General features: G+C 45.9%; 2 protein-coding genes across 2 annotated transcripts in view; both read right to left on the reverse strand.

The window, feature by feature from the left end:
* Window positions 1-21,544, reverse strand: part of MOB4 (MOB family member 4, phocein) — a 184,005-nt gene extending 162,461 nt beyond the window's left edge. Inside the window, exon 1 of the mRNA XM_069733869.1 lies at window positions 21,389-21,544. Within this exon, the coding sequence (XP_069589970.1) occupies window positions 21,389-21,448 (60 nt within the window). The 5' untranslated portion in view covers window positions 21,449-21,544. The remainder of the gene's footprint in view (window positions 1-21,388) is intronic.
* A 143-nt stretch (window positions 21,545-21,687) lies between these two features.
* Window positions 21,688-22,359, reverse strand: LOC138646113 (cerebellar degeneration-related antigen 1-like). Its single transcript, XM_069735577.1, has one exon. The coding sequence runs from the start codon at window positions 22,357-22,359 to the stop codon at window positions 21,688-21,690; it is 672 nt and encodes a 223-aa protein (XP_069591678.1).
* Window positions 22,360-23,424: the final 1,065 nt, after the last annotated feature.

A 23,424-nucleotide genomic window follows, 5' to 3' on the forward strand; every position in this document is an offset into this window, starting at 1 on the left:
ATTTTTTTTTCGCAAAAATTTTTTAGCCCCCAGTTTTGTATTTTCACAAGGGTAACATAATAAATTGGACCCCAAAAGTTGTTGTCCAATTTGTCCTGAGTACGCTGATGCCCCATATGTGGGGGGGAACCACTGTTTGGGCGCATGGCAGAGCTCGGAAGGGAAGGAGCGCCATTTGGAATGCAGACTTAGATGGATTGGTCTGCAGGAGTCACGTTGCATTTGCAGAGCCCCTGATGTACCCAAACAGTACAAACCCCCCACAAGTGACCCCATATTAGAAACTAGACCTCCCATGGAACTTATATAGATGTGTTGTGAGAACTTTGAACCCCTAAGTGTTTCACTACAGTTTATAACGCAGACCCGTGAAAATAAAAATTCTTTTTTTTTTCACAAAAATGATTTTTTAGCCCCCAGCTTTGTATTTTTACAAGGGTAACAGAATAAATTGGACCCCAAAAGTTGTTGTTCAATTTGTCCTGAGTACGCTGATACCCCATATGTGGGGGGGAACCACTGTTTGGGCTCATGGCAGAGCTCGGAAGGGAAGGAGCGCCATTTGGAATGCAGACTTAGATGGATTGGTCTGCAGGCGTCACGTTGCATTTGCAGAGCCCCTGATGTACCCAAACAGTAGAAACCACCCACAAGTGACCCCATATTGGAAACTAGACCTCCCATGGAACTTATCTAGATGTGTTGTGAAAACTTTGAACCCCCAAGTGTTTCACTACAGTTTACAACGCAGAGCCGTGAAAATAAAAATCCTTTTTTTTCCCACAAAAATGATTTTTAGCCCCCCAAATTTTTATTTTCCCAAGGATAACAAGAGAACTTGGACCCAAAAAGTTGTTGTCCAATTTGTCTCGAGTACGCTGATACCCCATATGTTGGGGTAAACCCCTGTTTGGGCGCACGGGAGAGCTCGGAAGTGAAGGAGCACTGTTTTACTTTTTCAATGCAGAATTGGCTGGAATTGAGATCGGACGCCATGTCGCGTTTGGAGAGCCCCTGATGTGTCTAAACAGTGGAAACCCCCCAATTATAAATGAAACCCTAATCCAAACGCACCACTAACCCTAATCCCAACTGTAACCCTAACCACACACCTAACCCAGACACACCCCTAATTCTAATCCCAACCCTAATCCCAACCGTAAATGTAATCCAAACCCTAACCCTAGCCCCAACCCTAGCCCTAACCCTAACCCTAACCCTAACCGGAAAATGGAAATAAATACATTTTTTTTAATTTTATTATTTTTCCCTAAGGCTAGGTTCACATTGCGTTAGGGAAATCCGTTTAGCACTAGCGGATTGCGCTAACACAATGTCTTTTTAGGTGTCGTGTTTAGTGGTCGCGTTAACGTCCCCGCTCTGGAAGATCGGGGATCGGACCTCGGGCGCGCCGCGGACGCTGCAAGCAGCGTCTGAGGCGCGCCACAAAAGAATGGCACCTTGCTAGCGCGAGCCGAAAATGGCACGCTCTAGCGATGCGCTACACCCAAAAATCACATTGCTGTCAATGGTTGTGCTAACGGACCCGTTGCACGGCGTTAATTGTGACATTTTCGCCGTGCAACGCTGTCCGTTAGCGTTAACCCATTAACGCAATGTGAACCTAGCCTAACTAAGGGGGTGATGAAGGGGGGTTTGATTTACTTTTATAGCGAGTTTTTTAGCGGATTTTTATGATTGGCAGCCGTCACACACTAAAAGACGCTTTTTATAGCAAAAAAGTTTTTGCGTCTCCACATTTTGAGACCTATAATTTTTCCATATTTTGGTCCACAGAGTCATGTGAGGTCTTGTTTTTTGCGGGACGAGTTGACGTTTTTATCGGTTACATTTTCGGACACGTGACAGTTTTTGATCGCTTTTTATTCCGATTTTTTTGTGAGGCAGAATGACCAAAAACCAGCTATTCATGAATTTCTTTTGGGGGAGGCGTTTATACCGTTCCGCGTTTGGTAAAATTGATGAAGCAGTTTTATTCTTCGGGTCAGTACGATTACAGCGACACCTCATTTATATCATTTTTTTTATGTTTTGGCGCTTTTATACGATAAAAGCTATTTTATAGAAAAAATAATTATTTTGGCATCGCTTTATTCAGAGGACTATAACTTTTTTATTTTTTTGGTTATGATGCTATATGGCGGCTCGTTTTTTGCGGGACAAGATGACGTTTTCAGAGGTAACATGGTTATTTATATCCGTCTTTTTGATCGCGTGTTATTCCACTCTTTGTTCAGCGTTATGATAATAAAGCGTTGTTTTTTGGCTCGTTTTTTTTTTTTTTTTCTTACGGTGTTCACTGAAGGGGTTAACTAGTGGGCCAGTTTTATAGGTCGGGTCGTTACGGACGCGGCGATACTAAATATGTGTACTTTTATTGTTTTTTTGTTTTTTTTTTATGTAAAGAAATGTATTTATGGGAATAATATTTTTTTTTTTCTGCTTTATTTAGGAATTTTTTTTTTATTTTTTTTTTTACAAGTGTGGAAATTTTTTTTTTTACTTTTTCACTTTGTCCCAGGGGGGGACATCACAGATCACCGATCTGACAGTGTGCACAGCACTCTATCAGATCGGTGATCTGACATACAGCCGGGCAGGATTAGAGCTGCAGCTGCAGCCTGATCCTGACCCGGAAGTGCTCCCTGCAGGACCCGGATGCAGCCCGGCGGCCATTTTGGATCCGGGGACTGCAGGGAGAAGACGCTCGGTACACGGTGAGCACATCACCGTGTACCGATCGTCTCAGGGAAGCCCGCAGGGAGCCCCCTCCCTGCGCGATGCTTCCCTGCACCGCCGGCACACCGCGATCATCTTTGATCGCGGTGTGCCGGGGGTTAATGTGCCGGGAGCGGTCCGTGACCGCTCCTGGCACATAGTGCCGGATGTCAGCTGCGATAGGCAGCTGACACCCGGCCGCGATCGGCCGCGCTCCCCCCGTGAGTGCGGCCGATCGCATATGACGTACTATCCCGTCCATGGGAATTAAGTCCCAGGTCACCTGGACGGGATAGTACGTCATATGGGATTAAGGGGTTAAATATAGTCCTCAATACAATAACATCAAATCTCTTATTTTGAAAAACATTCCTATTCTTTATGAGGATGATATTCTCTCCAAAATTCTGTCTTCGGGCTGTCAGGTGATTGCAAAAAAGGCTACTACTTTGTCTGATATTCTTTCACCCAGCCTATTTAAATCTAGTAAAGTCTCCCACACATGGTTACATCATAAAGGCTTTTATCATTGTGGTGCTTCTAAATGTCGCACATGTGCCCATTCCACTGTTATGCATTCTTTTACTGATAGCAGTAACAGACAAGAACATAAAATTCAGCAATTTATCAACTGCAATAGTAAGAATGTAATTTATATGATAACATGCACTAAATGTAGCTTAAGCTATATAGGCTGCACCACTCGCATGTTAAAGACGCGCATTTCTGAACATATCACTGATATTGTTGTTTCAACTAATTACAATCGCTCTATGTCTCACGCCTCTAAGCATTTTATTACCAGTCATCAAAGAGATACTGCATTCCTTCGGTTTGTCGGCATTGAAAAGCTTCTGATAACAGCCAGAGGAGGAGATCTGAAAAGATGCCTAATGACGCGTGAAGCCTATTGGATGTTCTGCCTTAACACTTGCTATCCCATGGGCTTAAACGCTCGCAAAGAAATCATGTTTCATTACTGAGTGATCAATAGTGTTTAGTTATATTTGTTTCTTATATGTTTGTATTATATATATTTTTTTCATATATTTCTTGTGTTTTTTCTTTCTTTGTAATATTATTGTGTTTTTATTGTATATAATTACTGATGTATCAGGTGGTGGATTGATTCACTGTGATTGGTCACAGTTGCTATTTAACCCCTTAATGACCGCCAATACGTCTTTTAACTGACCTGAGATATAAGAGACTAGCCTCCCCATACAGATGACAATACAGCAGCTGTCGGTTGTGCACTATAGCTGACAACTTTCTGCATCAGCCACGATCAGTATTTGCACCATCTAAATCTGTTTAACCCCTTAGATGCTGCTGTCAATAGTGACTACATCATTATAAATGGTTAACAGTGTGTGGGGGCTTCTTCTTTGTCACAATTGGTGCCCTCAGATCATGATTTTGTTGTCGTGATGTTTGCCATGGCAATTCATGACCAAATAGCGGCCTTAGAGTCTGACGGCTGTAGTAATCTGTTTAGAAGTTAGCAACATTTAGGTGGTAAAAATACACATTTTCATTTCTGTCATGCCCCTTTGCATTAATTCCTGTAAAGCACCTGAAGGGTTAATAAACTACCTGACAGCAGTTTTCAATATGTTTAGGGGTGCTGTTTTTAAAATGGTATCACGTTTGTGGGTTTCCCAATATATGGGACCCCTAAAGTCACTTCAAACATGGATAAGTCCCTAAAAAAATAAATTTTGTAAATTTCTTTGAAAAAATGAAAAATTGCTGCTACATTTTTAAACCTCCTAAAATGCTAACAAAATAAAATAACATTTTACAAATGGTGCTGATGTAAAGCCGACATGTGGGAAATGTTATTTGTTAATGGTTTGCTGTTGTATGACTATCTGGATTAAAGGGATAATCATTCAAATTTAGAAAATTGCTAATTTTTTAACATTTTTCTCAAATTTTTGATATTTTTTATAAATAAAGACAAAAAATGTTGAACAAAATTTACCATTATCATAAAGTATAATGTGTCACGAAAAAACAATCTCAAAATCACTGGGATTTGTTGAAGCATTGCAGAGTTATTACCACATAAAGTGACACTGGTCAGATTTAAAAAATTTGGCTCGTCACTAAGGGGTTAAACCTCATTCTGGTGCATAGTAGGCAGCTTTGAAAAAGAACTTAGTGTTCGAAACGCGTAGCATGCTGCTATCTTCTCTCCTGTGAACCATGCTTTTGGACCTTGGATTTTAACTTTAATAAATTGGATATTTCTGGAAGCTGGATTTTCTCTTCTATTTGTGCCACTGTTTCACGTGAAGACTGCACGTCATCCGGGCTTCCCCACAACAAATGCCTAGTAGGTGAGCTGGTTTTTTCTGTCCATTTTTTTTCCTTTTGCTTAAAATATACAGATAGTGATGCCCTGCATCAAATCCACGTCCCTCCAGCCTGGCCCAAATGGGTTCTGGGCACCAGAACTGGCATCAAAGTGGGCAAACAGCCCATTTTCTTAGATTTGAATAAGTAACTGATGTTTAAGGGGTTAAATGCCTTTGGGCCACTGATCTGATGCACAAAATACACAGACAGGGATGCCCTGCATCAAATCCACGTCCCTCCAGCCTGGCCCAAATGGGTTCTGGGCACCAGAACTGGCATTAAAGTGGGCAAACAGCCCATTTTCTCAGATTTGTATAAGTAACTGATGTTTTTAAGGGGTTAAATGCCTTTGGGCCCCTCATGTAGTACTGAATTTTTTTTTTTTTTTTTTTTTACTCTGTTTTTACAAAATTTTTACAGCATGCTTTTTATTATTTTTTAAAGTGTGCAAAAAAGGACCCATGCTAGGCAAATGCAAAACCGCGAAAAATGCTGTCCACTGCAAGAGTTGGGCCTCAGGATGCATTGGTTGTCGTGATTGCATAACTCTGTGTGCGCAACCTCATCTTCATCCTCCTCCTCTGCTGAGCTAGTTAGCTGCATGCCTCGGGGTTTACAACATGTGTGAGCTACTACCTCATCGTCATCCTCTCTGTTCTCCCATTCCTCACCCTGAGAGGCACTCTCCTCCTCTTACTGCCTTGACAGCACAGTACAGTCTGTGGACGCCTCAAATATCTGAGTCTTGTCACAAATGGATCACCTTCACCCAATGGATTTAACGTCTGTTCAAGAGGGTTTGGTTTATGCTCTGAATAAAATTTGTCAAGTCATAGATCTAAGTGTGAAAATATGTGCCCATTGGTTCAGATTATTTAATAAACTTGACTCTGTGAATGTTTAGAGCAGCCATATGATACCTATGGAATATAGTGTGTGAACAGCTCTGCAGAATCGTCCATCTGTGGTTCCCCACAGTCAGTTGGGAGCTTGGAGAGTTGTGATGTTGGGGAAAAAAAGTTTAGTTGGAGTGTCACCACTGAGAACTATACTGTGTGTGATGTTAAAGTGGAGGAAGAAGAGCAGAGGCCACTTGATGCAGCGGTTGCCATATACTGGATCACATGTTTTTTCTGGCCCTCATCTACAAAGCGTACCATTGTACGACTGGCAAAGAAAGTGAGAGGAGTTACCCATCCAGTAACAGAAGTAGTAAAAATTCTGTTGAAATTATGAATGAAGCAAAACCAACCGCCTTCTCAGCCCTCATATCATACCTGTCTCACAACCCTAAACAGCTATTCAGTCATTTCAATTCTTTTCTGCGTTCACCAGTTCCCCCACACTTTCCTCTCATCTGAATACTTTGCCTCACCACCTGTGAACGTGACACAATAACATCCCACCTCATTCCAAAATTTAACACAGTCTTCATCACAAGCCTAACCCACCTCTTCAACCTGTCACTAATAACTTGTGTCTTCTCTCCTGATTGACACATATCTCAATCACACCCATCCTCAAAAAGCACGCCCTTGACCCATCCTCTGTGATCACCTATTGCCCCATATTTCTCCCCTAGGCCACGAAACTACTGGAGCATGTTCATTTTAAACTAATCCCACCTCTCCACTTCCTCCCTCTTTGACCAAGTACAATCTGGCTTCAGACCGCACCATTCCACTGCAACTGCCCTGACTAAAGTCATCAACAACCTACTAAGGCTACGTTCACATTTGCGTTGTTGTGTGCTGCGTCGGCGATGCAACACACAACGCACGCAAAAACGCATGCAAAACGCAGCAATACGCTGCGTTTTGTGACGCATGCGTTCATTTTTATAGCGCAAAAAAAATACAACAAGCTGCGTCCTCTGCACCCTGATGCTTGCGCCCAAAAAACGCATGTGTCACAAAACGCAACAAAACGCATGTCCATGCGCCCCCCCATGTTAAATATAGGGGCGCATGGCGCATGCGTCGCCGCGGTTGCGCCAGACGCACCGCAAATGTGAACGTAGCCTTACTGCAAAATAAAAGCAACACGAGTTTGTCCTCCTCCTGTATCTGCCATCTGTCTTTGATACAGTAGACCATTCCCTCTTACTACAGACGTTCTGATCTGTTGACATTACAGATTTGGCCTTTAGTTGGATCTCCTCATACCTAACAGACAGGACATTCAGAAACTCCCACTCACACACCACCTCCTCATCTCGCCCCCTATGTGTCAGTTTCCACCAAGGTTTAGTTGTTTGACTGTGAACTTTGCTTAGAGGTCACCATCGCACTCTCCTTATTAAAGGGAACCTGTCACCCCGTTTTTTGAGATTGAGATATAAATACTGTTAAATAGGGCCTGCGCTGTGTGTTACTATAGTGTATGTAGTGTACCCCGATTCCCCACCTATGCTGAGAAATAACTTACCAAAGTCGCCGTTTTCGCCTGTCAATCAGGCTGGTCAGGTCGGGAGGGCGTGTTCACAGCGCTGGTTCTTCCTCAGCTTTACGTTGGTGGCGTAGTGGTGTGCGCCTGTTGAAGTGACTAATCCACTGTGGGCACGTGAACAAGCAGCGCGCGATCTGCGCTGTCATCCCTTTCGTCGGTGGGGGCGGCCATCTTCCTGGGGCCGCGCGTGCGCAGATCGAGTGCTCTGCTGCACGGGGCTTCAGGAAAATGGCCGCGGGATGCCGCGCGTGCGCATTAGAGATCGCGGCGGCCATTTTCCCAAAGCCGAGATGCAAACTCGGCTTTGGGAAAATGGCCGCCGCGATCTCTAATGCGCACGCGCGGCATCCCGCGGCCATTTTCCTGAAGCCCCGTGCAGCAGAGCACTCGATCTGCGCACGCGCGGCCCCAGGAAGATGGCCGCCCCCACCGACGAAAGGGATGACAGCTCAGATCGCGCGCTGCTTGTTCACGTGCCCACAGTGGATTAGTCACTTCAACAGGCGCACACCACTACGCCACCAACGTAAAGCTGAGGAAGAACCAGCGCTGTGAACACGCCCTCCCGACCTGACCAGCCTGATTGACAGGCGAAAACGGCGACTTTGGTAAGTTATTTCTCAGCATAGGTGGGGAATCGGGGTACACTACATACACTATAGTAACACACAGCGCAGGCCCTATTTAACAGTATTTATATCTCAAAAAACAGGGTGACAGGTTCCCTTTAATGTGACCACACACCTCAACCTAAGGTATTCCCTACCTACAGCTGGGTGACACCTTCTATTTAAAGGGCTTCTCCTTGAATATGGAGGTGCCAGAGCTACAGTGTTAGTTTTCCTTGCATGCTTGCTAGTTGTCAGGTTCCCCAGGTCAGTCTGTCTGCTTGTCTACCCTGTACCCATCTGCTATTACCTGCCTGTGCCCAACTGCTCATACCTGTCTGCGCTCTTCTGTCCATCAGCCGGGCCAGATCGCACCTGCCAGCACCCATCTGTCCTAACTCCCAGTCCAGAGCGCACCTGCCAGTACTTTTCTGTTCCTCAGCCAGTCACATCTGCACCCGTGGTTCCAGAGTCCCTACAGTGCCTGACTGCATTTTTCATCAATTCATTGGGCCTTATCAACTTAACCGCTCTAGGGGGTCAGCTGCCACATTCTGTAGGTCAGCTATGGAGTAGCACCTGGTGCCACCTCTTTGTACCTCCTTGGGTCACAGTTTTCCCCTGCTGCCACTTGTCCGAGTAGGGATTTGGTAGGCCACCTAGTTACACCCCTTCCATGCTTTCAGAGGGATACGGAACAATGATTCCACCACCTTGCCCATTACAGTCTCAATCTGCTGTGTTGGCTGTAGTGTAAGAGGTGTCGGTCCCCGCTATACTAATTATACTTTACTGCAATTGATGCCACTTTATTGGTGTCTGCCACTAATTGTTGTAAATGTGTATGCTCCTGGTTGGGTCTACTTTCAAAAGAATATAGAAGAGACATGTCATAAAGTAGGGACCAACAAATCTATAGATAATATCTTAAAAAGTCAATTTTATTTGGGTGTACAAGAACAAACAAAAAAAACAAAAACAAATTAAAAACATCTAAAAACAATGTTTGCAGTATAAGAAACAGAAATCATGTTGGCTGGGTCTCTGCTTTCACTTTACGACTGGCAGTCAGTCAGTGCGGGAAGCAGACGGCAAGGGACCTGACGGACACCGGAATGTAAGTATGTAGTGTTTGTTTTTTTTTACATTTACGATGGTAACCAGGGTAAACATCGGGTTACTAAGCGCGGCCCTGCGCTTAGTAACCCGATGTTTACCCTGGTTACAAGCGAACGCATCGCTGGATCGGTGTCACACACACCGATCCAGCGATGACAGCGGGAGATCCAGCGACGAAAGAAAGTTCCAAACGATCTGCTACGACGTACGATTCTCAGCGGGGTCCCTGATCGCTGCTGCGTGTCAGACACAGCGATATCATATGGATATCGCTGGAACGTCACGGATCGTACCGTCGTAGCGACAAAAGTGGCACTGTGAGACGGTACCCTTAGAAGGAGACCCAGCCAACATGATTTCTGTTTCTTATACTGCAAACATTGTTTTTAGATGGTTTTAATTTGTTTTTGTTTTTTTGTTTGTTCTTGTACACCCAAATAAAATTGACTTTTTAAGATATTATCTATAGATTTGTTGGTCCCTACTTTATGACATGTCTCTTCTATATTCTTTTGAAAGTAGACCCAACCAGGAGCATACACATTTACAACAATTAGTGGCAGACACCAATAAAGTGGCATCAATTGCAGTAAAGTATAATTAGTATAGCGGGGACCGACACCTCTTACACTACAGCCAACACAGCAGATTGAGACTGTAATGGGCAAGGTGGTGGAATCATTGTTCCGTATCCCTCTGAAAGCATGGAAGGGGTGTAACTAGGTGGCCTACCAAATCCCTACTCGGACAAGTGGCAGCAGGGGAAAACTGTGACCCAAGGAGGTACAAAGAGGTGGCACCAGGTGCTACTCCATAGCTGACCTACAGAATGTGGCAGCTGACCCCCTAGAGCGGTTAAGTTGATAAGGCCCAATGAATTGATGAAAAATGCAGTCAGGCACTGTAGGGACTCTGGAACCACGGGTGCAGATGTGACTGGCTGAGGAACAGAAAAGTACTGGCAGGTGCGCTCTGGACTGGGAGTTAGGACAGATGGGTGCTGGCAGGTGCGATCTGGCTCGGCTGATGGACAGAAGAGCGCAGACAGGTATGAGCAGTTGGGCACAGGCAGGTAATAGCAGATGGGTACAGGGTAGACAAGCAGACAGACTGACCTGGGGAACCTGACAACTAGCAAGCATGCAAGGAAAACTAACACTGTAGCTCTGGCACCTCCATATTCAAGGAGAAGCCCTTTAAATAGAAGGTGTCACCCAGCTGTAGGTAGGGAATACCTTAGGTTGAGGTGTGTGGTCACATTAATAAGGAGAGTGCGATGGTGACCTCTAAGCAAAGTTCACAGTCAAACAACTAAACCTTGGTGGAAACTGACACATAGGGGGCGAGATGAGGAGGTGGTGTGTGAGTGGGAGTTACTGAATGTCCTGTCTGTTAGGTATGAGGAGATCCAACTAAAGGCCAAATCAGTAATGTCAACAGATCAGAACGTCTGTAGTAAGAGGGAATGGTCCACTGTATCAAAGACAGATGGCAGATACAGGAGGAGGACAAACTCGTGTTGCTTTTATTTTGCAGTAAGGCTACGTTCACATTTGCGGTGCGTCTGGCGCAACCGCGGCGACGCATGCGCCATGCGCCCCTATATTTAACATGGGGGGGCGCATGGACATGCGTTTTGTTGCGTTTTGTGACACATGCATTTTTTGGGCGCAAGCATCAGGGCGCAGAGGACGCAGCTTGTTGTATTTTTTTGCGCTATAAAAATGAACGCATGCGTCACAAAACGCAGCGTTTTGCTGCGTTTTGCATGCGTTTTTGCGTGCGTTGTGTGTTGCGTCACCGACGCAGCACACAACAACGCAAATGTGAACGTAGCCTTAGTAGGTTGTTGATGACGTTAGTCAGGGCAGTTGCAGTGGAATGGTGCGGTCTGAAGCCAGATTGTACTTGGTCAAAGAGGGAGGAAGTGGAGAGGTGGGATTAGTTTAAAATGAACATGCTCCAGTAGTTTCGTAGCCTAGGGGAGAAATATGGGGCAATAGGTGATCACAGAGGATGGGTCAAGGGCGTGCTTTTTGAGGATGGGTGTGATTGAGATATGTGTCAATCAGGAGAGAAGACACAAGTTATTAGTGACAGGTTGAAGAGGTGGGTTAGGCTTGTGATGAAGACTGTGTTAAATTTTGGAATGAGGTGGGATGTTATTGTGTCACGTTCACAGGTGGTGAGGCAAAGTATTCAGATGAGAGGAAAGTGTGGGGGAACTGGTGAACGCAGAAAAGAATTGAAATGACTGAATAGCTGTTTAGGGTTGTGAGACAGGTATGATATGAGGGCTGAGAAGGCGGTTGGTTTTGCTTCATTCATAATTTCAACAGAATTTTTACTACTTCTGTTACTGGATGGGTAACTCCTCTCACTTTCTTTGCCAGCCGTACAATGGTACGCTTTGTAGATGAGGGCCAGAAAGAACATGTGATCCAGTATATGGCAACCGCTGCATCAAGTGGCCTCTGCTCTTCTTCCTCCACTTTAACATCACACACAGTATAGTTCTCAGTGGTGACACTCCAACTAAACTTTTTTTCCCCAACATCACAACTCTCCAAGCTCCCAACTGACTGTGGGGAACCACAGATGGACGATTCTGCAGAGCTGTTCACACACTATATTCCATAGGTATCATATGGCTGCTCTAAACATTCACAGAGTCAAGTTTATTAAATAATCTGAACCAATGGGCACATATTTTCACACTTAGATCTATGACTTGACAAATTTTATTCAGAGCATAAACCAAACCCTCTTGAACAGACGTTAAATCCATTGGGTGAAGGTGATCCATTTGTGACAAGACTCAGATATTTGAGGCGTCCACAGACTGTACTGTGCTGTCAAGGCAGTAAGAGGAGGAGAGTGCCTCTCAGGGTGAGGAATGGGAGAACAGAGAGGATGACGATGAGGTAGTAGCTCACACATGTTGTAAACCCCGAGGCATGCAGCTAACTAGCTCAGCAGAGGAGGAGGATGAAGATGAGGTTGCGTACACAGACTTATGCAATCACGACAACCAATGCATCCTGAGGCCCAACTCTTGCAGTGGACAGCATTTTTCGCGGTTTTGCATTTGCCTAGCATGGGTCCTTTTTTGCACACTTTAAAAAATAATAAAAAGCATGCTGTAAATATTTTGTAAAAACAGAGTAAAAAAAAAAAAAATTTTCAGTACTACATGAGGGGCCCAAAGGCATTTAACCCCTTAAAAACATCAGTTACTTATTCAAAACTGAGAAAATGGGCTGTTTGCCCACTTTAATGCCAGTTCTGGGGCCCAGAACCCATTTGGGCCAGGCTGGAGGGACGTGGATTTGATGCAGGGCATCACTATCTGTATATTTTAAGTGTCAGACCAGTGGCCCAAAGGCATTTAACCCCTTAAAAACATCAGTTACTTATACAAATCTAAGAAAATGGACTGTTTGCCCACTTTGATGCCAGTTCTGGTGCCCAGAACCCATTTGGGCCAGGCTGAAGGGACCTGGGTTTGATGCAGGGCATCACTGTCTGTGAATTTTAAGTGTTGTATCAGTGGCCCAAAGGCATTTAACCCCTTAAAAACATAAGTTACTTATTCAAATCCGTGAAAATGGGCTGTTTGCCCACTTTGATGCCAGTTCTGGTGCCCAGAACCCATTTGGGCCAGGCTGGAGGGACGTGGATTTGATGCATGGCATCACTGTCTGTATATTTTAAGTGTCAGATCAATGGCCCAAAGGCATTTAACCCCTTAAAAACATCAGTTACTTATTCAAATCTAAGAAAATGGGATGTTTGCCCACTTTGATGCCAGTTCTGGTGCCCAGAACCCATTTGGGCCAGGCTGGAGGGACGTAGATTTGATGCAGGGCATCACTGTCTGTGTATTTTGTGCATCAGATCAGTGGCCCAAAGGCATTTAACCCCTTAAAAAGATCAGTTACTTATTCAAATCTGTGAAAATGGGCTGTTTGCCCACTTTGATGCCAGTTCTGGTGCCCAGAACCCATTTGGGCCAGGCTGGAGGGACGTGGATTTGATGCATGGCATCACTGTCTGTATATTTTAAGTGTCAGATCAATGGCCCAAAGGCATTTAACCCCTTAAAAAGATCAGTTACTTATTCAAATCTAAGAAAATGGGATGTTTGCCCACTTTGATGCCAGTTCTGGTGCCCAGAACCCATTTGGGCCAGGCTGGAGGGACCTGGGTTTGATGCAAGGCATCACTGTCTGTGAATTTTAAGTGTTGTATCAGTGGCCCAAAGGCATTTAACCCCTTAAAAACATCAGTTACTTATTCAAATCTGTGAAAATGGGCTGTTTGCCCACTTTGATGCCAGTTCTGGTGCCCAGAACCCATTTGGGCCAGGCTGAAGGGACCTGGGTTTGATGCAGGGCATCACTGTCTGTGTATTTTGTGCATCAGATCAGTGGCCCAAAGGCATTTAACCCCTTAAAAACATAAGTTACTTATTCAAATCTAAGAAAATGGGCTGTTTGCCCACTTTGATGCCAGTTCTGGTGCCAAGAACCCATTTGGGCCAGGCTGGAGGGACGTGGATTTGATGCAGGGCATCACTATCTGTATATTTTAAGTGTCAGACCAGTGGCCCAAAGGCATTTAACCCCTTAAAAACATCAGTTACTTATACAAATCTAAGAAAATGGACTGTTTGCCCACTTTGATGCCAGTTCTGGTGCCCAGAACCCATTTGGGCCAGGCTGAAGGGACCTGGGTTTGATGCAGGGCATCACTGTCTGTGAATTTTAAGTGTTGTATCAGTGGCCCAAAGGCATTTAACCCCTTAAAAACATCAGTTACTTATTCAAATCTGTGGAAATGGGCTGTTTGCCCACTTTGATGCCAGTTCTGGTGCCCAGAACCCATTTGGGCCAGGCTGGAGGGACGTGGATTTGATGCAGGGCATCACTGTCTGTGTATTTTGTGCATCAGATCAGTGACCCAAAGGCATTTAACCCCTTAAAAAGATCAGTTACTTATTCAAATCTGTGGAAATGGGCTGTTTGCCCACTTTGATGCCAGTTCTGGTGCCCAGAACCCATTTGGGCCAGGCTGAAGGGACGTGGATTTGATGCAGGGTATCACTGTCTGTATATTTTAAGTGTCAGATCAATGGCCCAAAGGCATTTAACCCCTTAAAAACATCAGTTACTTATTCAAATCTAAGAAAATGGGATGTTTGCCCACTTTGATGCCAGTTCTGGTGCCCAGAACCCTTTTGGGCCAGGCTGGAGGGACGTGGATTTGATGCAGGGCATCCCTGTCTGTGTATTTTGTGCATCAGATCAGTGGCCCAAAGGCATTTAACCCCTTAAAAACATCAGTTACTTATTCATATGTCCAAAATTGACTGTCTGCCCACTTTGATGTCAGTTCTGATGCCCAGAACCCATTTGGGCCAGGCTCGAAATAACTGGTTTTTATGTGGGGCGCCCTGTTCTATATGTCTGCAGTGTTAGATCAGTGGCCCAAAGGCATTTAACCCTTTCTTCAGCGCTCTTTGGTGCCCACTTTGATGCCCATTTTTGTGCCAGTTTTATTGTTTTTGTTGCCGTTTTTAAGTGTATTCACATTAGGGCTCCTCACTGCATTGTATGTTATTATTGTGATGATTATTTTTTGTTGTTAACCCTATAAAAAACAGAAATGAAAAAAATGCCGAATAAGAAACTGACGAATAAGAAACCAACTTCAGCTTCGTCATCTCCCAGGGGTGGGAGAAGTCAATGGACATGTAATCCTGTCAGATGCAAATAGGTTACAGGATCTGTATATCCATAGCATTCTGACCATAACCCCATATAGAATAATAAATATACCCATATTCTTACCGTAAGTTAATGAAATGTTTCATCATATTTTACCAATAATCAACATATAAAACAATAATTGTACACATACGTGTTCTTACCAGGAATTGATCGAATATGACACTGGGCATGTGTATTCATGATATATCACCCATAATCCCCATACAGAACAATAATTATACGCATATTCCTATCAGAAGTAGATGAAGTATGTTCCTGGGCATGTGTATTTGTGATATTTCACCCATAATCCCCATACAGAACAATAGTTATACCCATATTCCTATGACATGTTGATGAGATATATCACCAGGCGTGTGTAACCCGATATTCTACACATAATGCCATATAGTTACAATCTTTTTTCCCTGGTTCTATTATTAAACTTTAATCCAGCCCTGTGGATGTTCTGATTCATTTAAGTATTTCCATTGAATTCCCTTCTTGCTATATTACAAGAAGTCATTTCCTGGGCTGCATTTCTAAAATGTGCTGCCATCTAGTGGTGGAGTCTAGTATTGCAGCCCATCATCCCATCATCCCAATATGCAGTTTAGTCCGTCCCTGCACTTTTCTTGCCATTCTCGCAGAAGCTGAGGAGAGGTGAGCTTTCGATTGGCAAGGGATGTTCTTATGAGTACTCTATCCTCCCTTTTAGGGCCCCTTTCCATTTGTGAGGAAAACGGACGAGTGCAATCCGATAAAAAATCGGATTGCACTCGGACCAATGTTAATCAATATGTGACACTCCATTTGCGATTTTTTTCCCAGCCGAAATCGGACTGAGAAAAATCTGTGTCAGCTGAGAAAAAAAAAAAATCGCAGCATGCTGCGTATTGCTGAGATTCTCGGACGAGACTCGCTAATGCAAGTCAATGGGTGCGAGAAAAAAAACGCACAGCACTCGCACCATGCGAGTGCTGTCCGATTTTTACGCACGGGTCTCCTTTGAAAAGCCGGCAATTCAGCGCAGAGTACAGTAAAATCACACTGACAGGTTAGATTAGAGTAGATATATACACATAGAATAGGTATATATACATATATATATGTCAGGGATACACCTATATATATATATATATATATATATATATATATATATACAGTGGGGCAAAAAAGTATTTAGTCAGTCAGCAATAGTGCAAGTTCCACCACTTAAAAAGATGAGAGGCGTCTGTAATTTACATCATAGGTAGACCTCAACTATGGGAGAAAAACTGAGAAAAAAAAATCCTGAAAATCACATTGTCTGTTTTTTTAACATTTTATTTGCATATTATGGTGGAAAATAAGTATTTGGTCAGAAACAAAATTTCATCTCAATACTTTGTAATATATCCTTTGTTGGCAATGACAGAGGTCAAACGTTTTCTGTAAGTCTTCACAAGGTTGCCACACACTGTTGTTGGTATGTTGGCCCATTCCTCCATGCAGATCTCCTCTAGAGCAGTGATGTTTTTGGCTTTTCGCTTGGCAACACGGACTTTCAACTCCCTCCAAAGGTTTTCTATAGGGTTGAGATCTGGAGACTGGCTAGGCCACTCCAGGACCTTGAAATGCTTCTTACGAAGCCACTCCTTCGTTGCCCTGGCGGTGTGCTTTGGATCATTGTCATGTTGAAAGACCCAGCCACGTTTCATCTTCAATGCCCTTGCTGATGGAAGGAGGTTTGCACTCAAAATCTCACGATACATGGCCCCATTCATTCTTTCATGTACCCGGATCAGTTGTCCTGGCCCCTTTGCAGAGAAACAGCCCCAAAGCATGATGTTTCCACCACCATGCTTTACAGTAGGTATGGTGTTTGATGGATGCAACTCAGTATTCTTTTTCCTCCAAACACGACAAGTTGTGTTTCTACCAAACAGTTCCAGTTTGTTTTCATCAGACCATAGGACATTCTCCCAAAACTCCTCTGGATCATCCAAATGCTCTCTAGCAAACTTCAGACGGGCCCGGACATGTACTGGCTTAAGCAGTGGGACACGTCTGGCACTGCAGGATCTGAGTCCATGGTGGCGTAGTGTGTTACTTATGGTAGGCCTTGTTACATTGGTCCCAGCTCTCTGCAGTTCATTCACTAGGTCCCCCCGCGTGGTTCTGGGATTTTTGCTCACCGTTCTTGTGATCATTCTGACCCCACAGGGTGGGATTTTGCGTGGAGCCCCAGATCGAGGGAGATTATCAGTGGTCTTGTATGTCTTCCATTTTCTAATTATTGCTCCCACTGTTGATTTCTTCACTCCAAGCTGGTTGGCTATTGCAGATTCAGTCTTCCCAGCCTGGTGCAGGGCTACAATTTTGTTTCTGGTGTCCTTTGACAGCTCTTTGGTCTTCACCATAGTGGAGTTTGGAGTCAGACTGTTTGAGGGTGTGCACAGGTGTCTTTTTATACTGATAACAAGTTTAAACAGGTGCCATTACTACAGGTAATGAGTGGAGGAAAGAGGAGACTCTTAAAGAAGAAGTTACAGATCTGTGAGAGCCAGAAATCTTGACTGTTTGTTTCTGACCAAATACTTATTTTCCACCATAATATGCAAAAAAAATGATAAAAAAACAGACAATGTGATTTTCTGGATTTTTTTTTCTCAGCTTGTCTCCCATAGTTGAGGTCTAACTATGATGTAAATTACAGACGCCTCTCATCTTTTTAAGTGGTGGAACTTGCACTATTGCTGACTGACTAAATACTTTTTTGCCCCACTGTATATATTTATATTTAATGCAGCGCTAGATAGCTTTAAAGCTGGTAATTCAATTACCGACTTTTGCTTTCTCCTTCACAAACCCGACATGATATGAGACCTGGTTTACATACAGTAAACCATCTCATATCACCATTTTTTTTGCATATTCCACACTACTAATGTTAGTAGTGTGTATATGCAAAATTTGGGCGTTCTAGCTATTATATTTAAGGGTTAAATGGCGGAAAAAATTGGCGTGGGCTCCCGCACAATTTTCTCCGCCAGAGTAGTAAAGCCAGTGACTGAGGGCAGATATTAATAGCCTGGAGAGGGTCCATGGTTATTGCCCCCCCCCTGGCTAAAAACATCTGCCCCCAGCCACCCCAGAAAAGGCACATCTGGAAGATGCGCCTATTCTGGCACTTGGCCACTCTCTTCCCATTCCCGTGTAGCGGTGGGATATGGGGTAATGAAGGGTTAATGCCACCTTGCAATTGTAAGGTGACATTAAGCCTAATTAATAATGGAGAGGCGTCAATTATGACACCTATCCATTATTAATCCAATTGAAAGAAAGGGTTAAAAAAATACACACACACATTATTAAAAATTATATTAATGAAATAAAAACAAAGGTTGCCTGGGAGCTTTCTAGGAAAGTTCCCACGATCTATGAACAGCCAGCAGAGGGCGCCTCACCGCAAATGAAGCTAAATATAGCTCATTGATCTATATTTAGCCTCATTCCCCGGGGTTTTGCAGCGAGGAGTAGCATTGCATTAGCAAAGCTCCTGGCTGCAAAATGTTTTAACCCCTTCAGAAGGATTTACATTGTTGGACTTTACAGATCTGTGGAAGGTAAGTATATTGTTGGTTTATTATTTTTATTTTTAATAATGTGTGTGTATTTTTTTAACCCTTTCTTTCAATTGGATTAATAATGGATAGGTGTCATAATTGACGCCTCTCCATTATTAATTAGGCGTAATGTCACCTTACAATTGCAAGGTGGCATTAACCCTTCATTACCCCATATCCCACCGCTACACGGGAATGGGAAGAGAGTGGCCAAGTGCCAGAATAGGCGCATCTTCCAGATGTGCCTTTTCTGGGGTGGCTGGGGGCAGATGTCTTTAGCCAGGGGGGGGCCAATAACCGTGGACCCTCTCCAGGCTATTAATATCTGCCCTCAGTCACTGGCTTTACTACTCTGGCGGAGAAAATTGTGCGGGAGCCCACGCCAATTTTTTCCGCCATTTAACCCTTAAATATAATAGCTAGAACGCCCAAATTTTGCATATACACACTACTAACATTAGTAGTGTGGAATATGCAAAAAAAATGGTGATATGAGATGGTTTACTGTATGTAAACCAGGTCTCATATCATGTCGGGTTTGTGAAGGAGAAAGCAAAAGCCGGTAATTGAATTACCAGCTTTAAAGCTATCTCACGCTGCATTAAATATAAATTATATATATATATATATATATATATATATATATATATATATATATATATATATATATATATATATATATAGGTGTCTCCCTGACATATATATATGTATATATACCTATTCTATGTGTATATATCTACTCTAATCTAACCTGTCACTGTGATTTTACTGTACTCTGCGCTGAATTACCGGCTTTTCAAAGGAGACCCGTGCGTAAAAATCGGACAGCAATACGGATGTCATACGGATGTTGCGATAAAAAAAAAATCGCATGACACTCGCATGGCACTCGCAGACGTTACATCAGTTTTTTTGGTCTGTAAATCGGACCGTTTTTTTCTCACACAAGTGGAAAGGGGCCCTTAGTTGACTTTCTGGGCCGACCAGATCTGAGCCTGTCCTGGGTGATTCCAAGCTGCTTATGTTTCTGCAAAATTCTTATGACTCTACTCTGATTACAGCCGACCTTCCTTGCGATCTGGGGGCCAGTATAACCCTCTTCATGTAGCACCACAACTCGCACACGGTCCTCCGCTGGCAAAAATCTGAAGGCTCCCATCATAAAACTCTACAGTATGATCACTAGATAGACCAACAGATAAAACAAACAAATAAAGCAGCAGATGTGATGCAATGTAATGCAATGTGATTGGCTGCCATATCCCGGTTATGATGGTCACAAGAACCTCATCTGTGATTGGCTAATTTTGGATCTGAAGCTGTACAATGTTTAGTTCTGCTTTCAATTCCCATATTGTTGCAATAAATTCAGGCAAAACTGCTTCAAACGCTAAAAATATTACAGGGAAAGAATGCAAAATTGTATTCTGAACAAAACCATATATAATATGTCATATTAGCATCGAAAATATTCGACAGAAAACGTTTAAAACTTGAAAAATCAATCAATTTATCCTATGCAGGACTTTTGAACACCACTGTATGTGTTGTTTTTTTTTTGTTTGTTTTTCATTCAACACATTAGCCGGTCGATGGGACTACTAGTCTCCCATCATTGGCTAATGTGTCAATCACGATGCCTGCACACATGTACAGACACAGAGCCCCAGCAGGCACGCACAGTGTCCGCCCACACTCTTCCCTCCTCTGGAACAGGATGTAGAAGGACAGAAAGGGCTTATTTACGTTCCGATATTTGTGTCCCATTGACTTGCATTGGTATCGGGTATCAGCGATATCCAATATTTTTGGGATATCGGCTGATCCAATCTGATACTTCTGGATATCGGAAGGTATCGCTCAACACTAGCACTTTTAGGACAGCCGGATAGGCCCTTCCATAGGCCGCTCCTGGTTGCCTCCCCTTCTCTTACTGGAAGGAACACTCCAGTTTGGTATAATCTGTAACTACAGATGTAGGGCAGAAGTGGCCATAGCATGGCACAGGTCAGGGGACAATTCATGGGCTTCCCAACAGTGAAGCTGGCCTGGTATAAGTTTAACCCCTCGAGTACCCATTTTTTGGTAGCTTTAAAGGAAAATAAAACACACACACACACACACACACACACACACACACGTTTCTTTCCATCATTTGAAATATCCAGAACTATTTTTTTCCCTGGTGACAAAACTACAGGGCATTGGGTGGGTTGTAGGTTTATGTGCCAGTTCAGTGTACATTTCGTTTTTGGACATTTTTTAACTCTTTATGGGACGTGGCTCTACTGCAGTGTGTGGGCTAGAAGTAAACATGGCAGCTGAGAGGCCCCATCCACTTTACCTACTGCCCCGGCCCCTGGGCGCACTACAAAGGCCGCTGCCAGAGACTTGGGTCCTGTCACAGCCTCCCATGGGTGGTCTTCTACCCTTCCGACTATGGAGCTCTGCACCCCGCTGACAGGCTGCAGTACGGAGCCGGGAGGCCCAGGGCGCAGCCATTCCTGCGGCGGCTCCAGCACCGTACACACGGCCCTGCTCTCCGGTACTAATGGCTCTCGTTACCAGGGCAGGGTAGCAAAACAAAGTATGGCGGCCGACACTCCGTGTGCAAATGGCGCTTTCCAGCTCCCAGCCGGCTCCGTACCACAGAGGCAAAGGCTCCGAGAAGCGCAGGAGCTCCGCCACACATCCCCGGGGACCGTCACCGCACGGGCCGAGCAGCTCGTACCTGGCTCCTGGTGCCCGGCCTGTTTCTTCTCAGGACTGTAGCGCCCTCCGCCATGACCATAGTGACAAAATGTAGGTCCACGCAGAAGCGGCGTCTCCACAGTGGGCGGAAGCAATGTCTCCGCTGCCCGGCCCCTGTGTGACACGGCGGCTCTGCGTCTAGTCATAGGGCGGATACAGCAGGGTGTCCTCCAGCAGCTCGTCATCCAGCAGCAGGGTGTCCTCCAGCGGCAGGGTGTCCTCCAGCGGCAGGGTGTCCTCCCTCCAGCGGCAGGGTGTCATCCAGCAGCAGGGTGTCCTCTAGCGGCAGGGTGTCCTCCAGCGGCAGGGTGTCCTCCAGCGGCAGGGTGTCCTCCCTCCAGCAGCAGGGTGTCCTCTAGCGGCAGGGCGTCCTCCAGCGGCAGGGTGTCCTCCAGTGGCAGGGTGTCCTCCAGCGGCAGGGTGTCCTCCAGTGGCAGGGTGTCCTCCCTCCAGCAGCCGGGTGTCCTCCAGCAGCAGGGTGTCCTCCAGCGGCAGGGTGTCCTCCAGTGGCAGGGTGTCCTCCAGCGGCCGGGTGTCCTCCAGCGGCAGGGTGTCCTCCAGCGGCAGGGTGTCCTCTAGCAGCTCGTCATCTAGCAGCAGGGTGTCCTCCAGCAGCAGGGTGTCCTCCAGCAGCAGGGTGTCCTCCAGCGGCCGGGTGTCCTCCAGCGGCAGGGTGTCCTCCAGCGGCAGGGTGTCCTCCAGCGGCAGGGTGTCCTCTAGCAGCTCGTCATCTAGCAGCAGGGTGTCCTCCAGCAGCAGGGTGTCCTCCAGCAGCAGGGTGTCCTCCAGCAGCAGGGTGTCCTCCAGCGGCGGGGTGTCCTCCAGCGGCAGGGTGTCCTCCAGCGGCAGGGTGTCCTCCAGCAGCAGGGTGTCCTCCCTCCAGCAGCAGGGTGTCCTCCAGCGGCAGGGTGTCCTCCAGTAGCAGGGTGTCCTCCAGCGGCAGGGTGTCATTCAGCAGGGTGTCCTCCAGCAGCAGGGTGTCCTCCAGCAGGGTGTCATTCTGCAGGGTGTCCTCCAGCAGCAGGGTGTCCTCCAGCGGCAGGGTGTCCTCCAGCAGGGTGTCATTCTGCAGGGTGTCCTCCAGTAGCAGGGTGTCCTCCAGCGGCAGGGTGTCCTCCAGCAGGGTGTCATTCAGCAGGGTGTCCTCCAGCAGCAGGGTGTCCTCTAGCAGGGTGTCATTCTGCAGGGTGTCCTCCAGCAGCAGGGTGTCCTCCAGCAGCAGGGTGTCATTCTGCAGGGTGTCCTCCAGCAGCAGGGTGTCCTCCAGCAGCAGGGTGTCATTCAGCAGGGTGTCATCCAGCAGTAGGGTGTCCTCCAGCAGCAGGGTGTCCTCCAGCAGCAGGGTGTCATTCAGCAGGGTGTCATCCAGCAGTAGGGTGTCCTCCAGCAGCAGGGTGTCCTCCAGCAGCAGGGTGTCCTCCAGCAGCTCGTCATCCAGCAGCAGGGTGTCCTCCAGCGGCAGGGTGTCCTCCCTCCAGCGGCAGGGTGTCCTCCCTCCAGCAGCAGGGTGTCCTCCCTCCAGCAGCAGGGTGTCATTCAGCATGGTGTCCTCCAGCAGCAGGGTGTCCTCCAGCAGGGTGTCATTCAGCAGGGTGTCCTCCAGCAGCAGGGTGTCCTCCAGCAGGGTGTCATTCAGCAGGGTGTCCTCCAGCAGCAGGGTGTCCTCCAGCAGCAGGGTGTCATTCAGCAGGGTGTCATCCAGCAGTAGGGTGTCCTCCAGCAGCAGGGTGTCCTCCAGCAGCAGGGTGTCCTCCAGCAGCAGGGTGTCATTCAGCAGGGTGTCCTCCAGCAGCAGGGTGTCCTCCAGCAGCAGGGTGTCCTCCATCAGTAGGGTGTCCTCCCTCCAGCAGCAGGGTGTCCTCCCTCCAGCAGCAGGGTGTCCTCCAGCAGCAGGGTGTCCTCCAGCAGCAGGGTGTCATCCATCAGTAGGGTGTCCTCCCTCCAGCAGCAGGGTGTCCTCCAGCAGCAGGGTGTCCTCCAGCAGCAGGGTGTCATCCATCAGTAGGGTGTCCTCCC

The sequence above is a fragment of the Ranitomeya imitator genome, chromosome 7, assembly GCF_032444005.1.
Source record: "Ranitomeya imitator isolate aRanImi1 chromosome 7, aRanImi1.pri, whole genome shotgun sequence".
Lineage (NCBI taxonomy): Eukaryota > Metazoa > Chordata > Amphibia > Anura > Dendrobatidae > Ranitomeya > Ranitomeya imitator.